Here is an 8,145-nt window from a genome sequence, read left to right as displayed (position 1 = left end):
AATAATTGTGAAATAATTCCTCATGACATTATAAGCAATCATCACAGATCATGTTCTTGCTATTTTGAGCACTGAAACGCTCAGCTCTGAAATAGAGTTTTACCAACTGCAATATTTGTTAATGTATTGATTTCACTATCGTGGGGGCCGTTAGCAACCGGTAACAGACACAGTAGCTGACCGTATTCACGCACATGGTTTACCATTAGCGATCGTAGGATTACACTTATAAAATGTCATGAATAATTGCCTTTTCTGACATATTGCGGTCAATGCAGTTAATAATCATGTTATGGTAATGGGTTTTTGAAAATAAATGTTCAAATTGAGTTTCTCATTACAACAAATTTAGATAATAATAAACAGATGAAATCGAAAGCGTCAGCTCTGGAATCAAAGATTCATGAGTTCGTAAACGCACACTTAAAACAATTTATTTGAACAAATTTTCATTTTCGAATACCTGCTCCAAGTACTGGCTATACGTTATTGACAGGAGTTTTACAATATAGCGTATAAAGTACAAAACGTACCGGTCGCAATGTTATTCAGCCTTAGCGAGCCGTTACTCTGTACGGCCACTAGCGAAGACCTTATCGTTGGTGCTTATTACATGGTGTGCATGTTTCTAAGAAAAATACTCAGTGAGTTTCGTTTGTTTATTTTTTGTTAAATATTCATGAATTATACATAACTTTTTATCGTTTAAAACAATTGTAGCCTGAGAGATGATTTTTGCATTGGTACCCAGCAGACAGGAGAGGCAAGTAAATCCTGATAGACCATAGAATGGAAGACTAGCTTGATTTCAGGAATCGTGTACATTTTTAAGCCACATTATAGCTGATACATAGACGTGTCAGCTGCTGAGGTGCACATGACATGCTTTGTCAGTGAGATCACATGGTGTGTTGTGATGAGTTTATGTAATGTGTTGTGAGGATTAGGATCACATAGTGAGTTGTGACAATGAGTTCACATGGGGAGTTGTGATGATGAGTTTACATCGTGTGTTGTGATGAATTCACATGATGAGTTGTGATGGTGAGTTCACATGGTGAGTTGTGATGATAAGTTCACAAGGTGAGTTGTGATGATAAGTTCACGTGGTGAGTTGTGACAATGAGTTCACATGGTGAGTTGTGATGATGAGTTCATGTAATGTGTTGTGCAGATGGTTTCTCATGTTGAGTTGTAGAGAGGAGTTCATGGGGAGAGTTGTGAAAATCTATTGTCACAATGATTTCATATGGTGAGCTGTGGAGATGAGTTCACATGGCATATTTCCTCGTCCACTCTCTGACGGTCTGCTCATATTTCACCCGGTCAGTCTTGTACAGGCGGGCAATATCTGGTTCCAAGGGGTCATCCGGATTAACTCCATCCACCAGCAAGCTTCTCACACACAGCAAAACTGGAACGATGAAATATAATATGTAAGGAACACCTTCCAAAAATGTTACAAAAACTGTAGACTGTCCTACCAAACACTTGTAACAATGAAACTCCAACCAGACGTTGACATATCACGCAGTCATTTCAGTTGTTTGATCGTTTGCTAGTCTCAGCCAAGGAAAACAATCATTCCTAGATCTTAAAACTTATCTCTAGAAGATTCAGTCCTGCAAGAAGGAAAGCCAACAGTTAATCGTAGACATTGTCTCATGTAAGAAGGCGGTATCATTAGCACCTTTGGATATTGTGAGTGACGGGCCCCAATTGTCTCTGAGAATGTCCAGGTTAAGCAAGCCGTCCCTGCTGATGTTTGGATGATAGATACTTGTCTTGAACTGCACCTGTGTTAAGACAGCACAGGCAGATAAACAGCGAACCCTTCTCAATTGGGACCTCGTCAATCGAGGAACTGCACTATCTATGCACGCTTTTCTGGATGGGCACTATCAACAGATGTATTGTTCGCACAAAAAAAATAACAGACCATGGAAAAACGTGACGCCACCGAAGGTAGATAGGGACCTAATCGTTGGAGGTTGAAAGGGGTTTATTTCGGTAGGGGACTTTCAAGTCGTATAGTCTGGTTCATAATTATTGAGAATTTTTCTTCTTACTTTGAGCTATCCTAACACCTCAACTGATTCACTGATACTTAAAACTAAGTAATGGTATAAGGGAAGTAACTCATCTTGGCCTACTGAGTATAGTACAATTAGAGTTACCTCCCCTGAATTTGTAGCAGACGTCATTTTCCTCAGCACTGTCAACAATGTCTGCTGAAGATAAAAGAAGGTTGATTTTTGAGTTGTGTAATCAAGGAATTGATGATGTAAATACATTGGCAGAGAGAACAGGAACTCCTCTTTCTACTGTGTATAGGATTAAGAAGAATTTTAAAGAGGGAAAGGATTTTGGGCACCAGAAAGGAGCAGGGAGACCCAGAAAATTGGACTTCTCAGATCGCGTCCGGCTGGGAATTTTAGCGTCTAAAAAGCAAAGGGCAAGCATCTCCAACATCAGGTATGAAATGATAGAAAGGGGATCAACAGTTGTATCAAAATCTACAGTTAGAAGAAATTTGATTGATCTTGGATGGGAGAAAAAGACTGGAATTCCTTCTCCTCTCATGAAACAAGAACATAAAGACAGGCGTGTTGAGTGGTGTTTGGCACATGAAAACTTTGACTGGGAAAATGTGATTTTTACTGATGAAAGCTCAATATGGGTATATCCCAATAATGTGAAAATATGGACAAAGTATGCGCCAGCACCGTTGTATCGACGACCTAAATACAGCCCAAAGTTTCATGTATGGGGAGGGATATCCTTAATAGGAACGAACCCGCTGTGTGTGTTTCCGCTGGAAATCTGACAAGTCAACGCTACACTAACATATTAGATAATTTTCTCCTTCCAAGTGCACATGTGTTTTATGGAAATGACTGGATTTTGCAGCAAGATAGTGATCCTAAACACACCGCAAAACATGCCAAGCAGTGGTTTCAGGAGAAAAATGTGACTGCATTACCATTTCCTGCATTTAGTCCTGACTTAAATCCCATTGAGAACATTTGGGGGATGATTAAGGAATGTGTGAATCAAAAGGGGTTGACAAAAATTGAAGACATGAAGAGAGAAGTGGTCCGATACTGGGACAGCATAACTCACGAGACACTAACCTCTCTGGTAGGAAGTATGCCTACCCGTCTTAGACTGTGCCGTGAAGCTCAAGGAGACTTGATAAAATATCAAATTGTTACCTACACAACATGAAAAGGTCAGTTCACTTTCACAATACATTCAATTTTATCTGATTTGTTCTCGTTTAATAATATGAAATGCTTTAGCTATTCTCAATAATTTTGAACCATACTGTATCTAACGCGAAGGGGTTAAAATGATACCTTGGAGAGGTAAAATATTATTCTTTAGCTATGAAAATCCACATGAAGTGGTTCTCAAAGGGTACTTAATTGTGTAATATTAAACAGACACGCTTTCTCTAAGTGACTATAAAGGTTTTGCAAAGTGTTTCCAAGGGCGTATCATACGTCAGGGTTATAATTAACAGTGCTCGTGGATGGGTTTGTTCGAGTGCGTGCAGATGTAGCCCAAATCTTTAGTCACGTGAAATTTTCATTAAATTGCTGAATCTTTTCAAAATTTAATGCTTTATATATGTTGCTGTTTTAAGGTACATTTAAAATTAAGTAGATCAGATTCTATGTGACCAAAACATGCACGTAAACTACTTTCGCATGCTTTTATTATTTCTTTACGTGAAAAACGCAGGTTTTTGCATTAACGCGAAAAAAGTAATTATCATTCAATCAATTAATCTTTACCCGGAACTCAAAAGGACTCATGCCTATAGTACAAAATGTGTATTTGTTCCATACACGTTCATGAAATAATGCGTTTTCTATGTACAAATGCGTAGAAAATATACATGGTCAGGTTTAACCATTTCCTTGAACTTTAGCAGTAGTGAAAACGTAAGTCTACTTGGATGGGCATAATATTTTTTCTTTTATATGTGTACAAATGTACTTAAAAGATTAGTGTAGTTCGGGCATACAAGATTGCATCTGAGTAACATAATTGACAAGTTGTATGTTTTCTATTGATGTTTCTATTGACCTTTTTAAATTGAAAATTCATGAGATGATCATCGGAACCGTGTTAAACTTACTGTATACTTTCTCATCTACTTTTTATCCATTCCTACCATAAGAACTATCATGTTATAATATTTCTTCGGTAAGCGATAGGTATTTCGTACATGGGTATTACCTTGAATACAGGAAACCTGCCACACTCTCCATTGATCATGATGTTCGGAGTGTGTTATTTAACACCCAAAACCCTTTTACAGGATTACAAATGTACCATTTCTAATTTTAGTGTATTTGATCCCCAAAATGTCTGAGCGATACAAAAGAATAGGATTTTTACATCAAATATTTTGAAAAACGAATTCATACTAAGGTCACCAAGAATATGTATTCATGTTAGGGAACCTAGGAGTACTTTCTCTGTCTGCATTGCTGCATAGTTTGCATGCAATGACAATGATAATTGATCAGCGACGTATCCACCCAGATATTTGTAAAACCATATAATTACAAGTTTACAATCTTTATAAAATCATTTTACATTTTATGCTAGTTTTCTACCATTTTAATACCGCAGCTCATGGGTTGTTGTGGCTTACATGGAGACAGATATACAAGCCACGCATTTACTGAGGAGGTTTAAGTCGGTTTCTCACCTTGGGGGGTCTAAATGGATATAGAATGGGGAACGCCACGTCCAACATAAAAATCCCACCTTCGTAGGGTGTACCAGCCTGGCAAAAGAAATCGGTGTCATAATGCAGCATAAGTTTGTATGATCCAAATGTAGCAGTGGTGTTGCAAAATGCGGTGAAGAACAACATGCATGGCAATACGTCCTCGGTCTAACCTTAACGACGATGTGAAATCATTGTCACATCAGAACCCCCAGAGTGAGTGAGTGAGCGAGTTTGATTTTACGCCGCTTTCAGCAATTTTCCAGCAATATCACGGCGGGGGACACCGGAAAATGGGCCTCGCACATTGTACCCATGTGGGGAATCGAACCAGGGTGTTCGGCGTGACGAGCGAACGCTTTAACCACCTCTCCCAGAACCCTCAGTCTTTACACCGCTAGTCTCGAATGGGTTAGGTTAGTCTGCCACCGATTTTAGCCAAATGACTAATCCAGCACTATCACTGCGGAGGACAACGAAAATGGGCTTCACATATTGACTGGCGGTTCGATCCACTGCCGTTCATGCATCAAAAACAATAAAAAAAACAAGGACTGGTAAGAGTCATTATAACTCTCTGTCTGCAATATTCCAGCTTTGTGTCGGCGGTCTGTAAATATTCCAATCCAGGCAATCCAGTGATCAACAACATAAGTGTCAGTCAGCACAACTGAGATACGATAACGTGTGTTACCGAGGCAGACAACCCAATCCCGTTAGTCGCCGTTAACGACAAGCTTGGGTACTTGAAAACCCGTTTTAATCCGGGTATTCACAGGTAGTGTAATACGTTAAACTGTACCAACGGTGCACACACGCTCATGTACGTCCCTATATAGGAGCAATAATAATTCATAAAGCCATGTCCAACCACATACCCCTCAAAACACTGATGTCGTTTGTTGGAACACTTTGGGTAAAGGAAAGCACGATATTTACTGAACAAATCTGGGTAAGTGAGTGAGTGAATTGTCGTTTTCCATTTCATCGGCAACATTGTAGCCATATTGCAATGACAACTAATATGATTTTATGTCTTTTCTTATAAAACGTAGGGGTATATGAATTATGATTTGCTTTAAAGGCCTGGGGTCTCTTAGGTTAGATTCCACAGACAAATGTGAAGACGAATACTTTGACATTTATACATACCGGACCCTCTATGATGGCGTCCCAGTTAAATACTGCAACACACCAAATTCTAAATGGTAACAAAACAAAATAAAACCTTTGATTCGAATAAATAAAACAAAGCTATCATAGTTCCAGTTTGTTGTTGGAAATGTTTTTATAGAACTCGTCAAGGGAAAGCACACACACACACACACATACACACACACACACACACGTGACTACAATTTACACAATCAACAGGAAAACGATCAAAGTGTAGTAACAATCCATGAAAGTATAAAAGTTATTGATATTTGATATTCACCAACAACGTGCTGATTTACGCTCCTTGCCATCGTCTATCATTTTTTTAAATGATGTAAAACCAAACGCAATTACTGTTACCACGAAGTAAATTGGGTAATTGTTCATTGGAATCATTTCTAAACCTTTAATAAGAGCGCACATAGTTCCGTCATAAGCAAACGTGACGTCAGAGGTATGGTATATTTCAAACATTCAGTAACAGTAGAGAGAAAGTCTTTCATATACCGCTGAGAAATACACGTAAATCTGTCAAACTCCCATTTGTAAAATCTCCTTTACGAAATAATAAAATACCGAAATATATTTCGTTTACATACCGTTGTCTGCGAAAGGCCCAAAGGATATTCCTTGTATAGGATGTTCCAAACAGTGCTGCCATTCCTGTATGAATAGTACAGATTAATACATGAATCGATTATAGCAACAATAACGGTAATGGATGAAAAACGGCAATAATAACAATATTAATATACTTACTTCAATACATACTTGCTATGATATATATTTATGTACAATGTCAAATAACTGCCATATGCAATGAATAAACCTCCGATTTCATAACACAAAACCACAAACTTACAATGCGGAAGTGAATATGCTCGTTCGCTGCTTCCATGAAATAGAGATCAAGAAATTGGCCTAGATTTGTAGTTTAATAAGAAACTGATATAGACATTGGGTGACAGTACTACCATCGTGGATCAGTGGGCATGTACCTTGTATATTCGCTTCATAGCCATGATTCCCAGGTGGAATTGTGAAATCAGCTTAGATTCGTCATGGTCTAATTTTGTGTAGAAGAATGTTTACCAAGTTACCTCCCCTTCATTACAGCACGTGACAGGAGGTGTGTGAAGCGGACGTAACCTATAGTACACCTGACGTTTGCAAATAGTTTTCTGATGCTTGTTAACGACACACGCATAATCACAAAGTGACAGAGCTATATATTCATTTTCTCACAAAAATTAAGACTGAACAATCGTACAGTACATTCTACTATATTCAATGTAAATATTTAGCATTATTACAGTTAATATTATCCCCTGTTTCAATCTCTGTAGACTGCCCATGACAGTGATTTTATAAAATCAGGTTTTCAGTGAATATTGCAATTTAGTCACAGATGAAAACAGAGCGTGTCCTTCCTATTTCGATACAATGGAGTTTAAAACTGCCTCACATATGTGCAAATATCCATAACAAGCCGGATGTAGAGGCTCGAAACTGTCGGGTCTGGAATGGACGTATTGATTTACTGGAAATCTGTTATATACACCTGATCTCATGAATAACACGCCAACACTGCAAGTGAAAGCATCATTTATGTACTGTAGTATGATGAATAAGATATGTTCATTATGATCACACTGATTGGAATGCTCTAGTTCCTACAGAACAATGGAATTGGAGGTCGTCGTTCCTCTGTGATTGGAGATCCATTGTGCTTGGGGCGACTTCATTCGCTGTGTAACAATATAAAAGCCGTTTTACATATCATATGCACATGCGTAAAACAGATTCACATTCTACCCGCACACGTTCACAAGCATTTTGAGTTATATGACAACTTTGCATCGAAAACAGTAAAATGCACGTGCTTTGCAAGTAAGGGTCAAATGCATGGTATACAAATAGCCTCACATCGGGCACATAGTCCTTCACCAGGAAACCACTTTACAATGCCGAAGTCAACTTCAGCAGAGCAAGAGAGGGCCATCGGAATGCTGGCATTCTCGATTTCTAGTTGTTTTTCAGTGAGATCAAATTGAACGAGGAGAAAGTTTCTTTTGCACGTCAGTATATAATGTACGAGTGAATATCTCTGTTCAAATAAATCAGAAGGCTGGTGACGAAAATGATATAGACTTGATTCAAAGGATATTTCTTTACACCACATGCTACTGATACGTGTACTTTGTATAAGATGTTTTCGTCAAAATTGTCGTTACCTTCAT

General features: G+C 38.3%; 1 protein-coding gene across 2 annotated transcripts; it reads right to left on the bottom strand.

Annotated features, from left to right (window-relative positions):
• Positions 1 to 645: 645 nt before the first annotated feature.
• Positions 646 to 7,003, bottom strand: LOC137285091 (uncharacterized). 2 transcript variants are annotated; one of them, XM_067817299.1, is made up of 6 exons: positions 6,904 to 7,003; positions 6,505 to 6,568; positions 5,900 to 5,931; positions 4,727 to 4,804; positions 1,691 to 1,796; positions 646 to 1,414 (listed from the first exon to the last, which is right to left on the bottom strand). In XM_067817299.1, exons 1-6 carry the CDS (start codon positions 6,925 to 6,927, stop codon positions 1,272 to 1,274), a joined length of 447 nt encoding a protein of 148 aa, XP_067673400.1. In that variant the 5' UTR covers positions 6,928 to 7,003; the 3' UTR covers positions 646 to 1,271. The 2 variants fall into 2 exon arrangements, with proteins under 2 accessions (XP_067673400.1, XP_067673401.1); XM_067817300.1 differs by having other exon boundaries at positions 5,900 to 5,948; positions 6,904 to 6,982.
• Positions 7,004 to 8,145: the final 1,142 nt, after the last annotated feature.

The sequence above is a fragment of the Haliotis asinina genome, chromosome 5 (assembly GCF_037392515.1).
Source record: "Haliotis asinina isolate JCU_RB_2024 chromosome 5, JCU_Hal_asi_v2, whole genome shotgun sequence".
In the NCBI taxonomy this organism is placed as follows: Eukaryota; Metazoa; Mollusca; class Gastropoda; order Lepetellida; family Haliotidae; genus Haliotis; species Haliotis asinina.
This window is presented reverse-complemented; position numbering and strand designations above follow the sequence as displayed.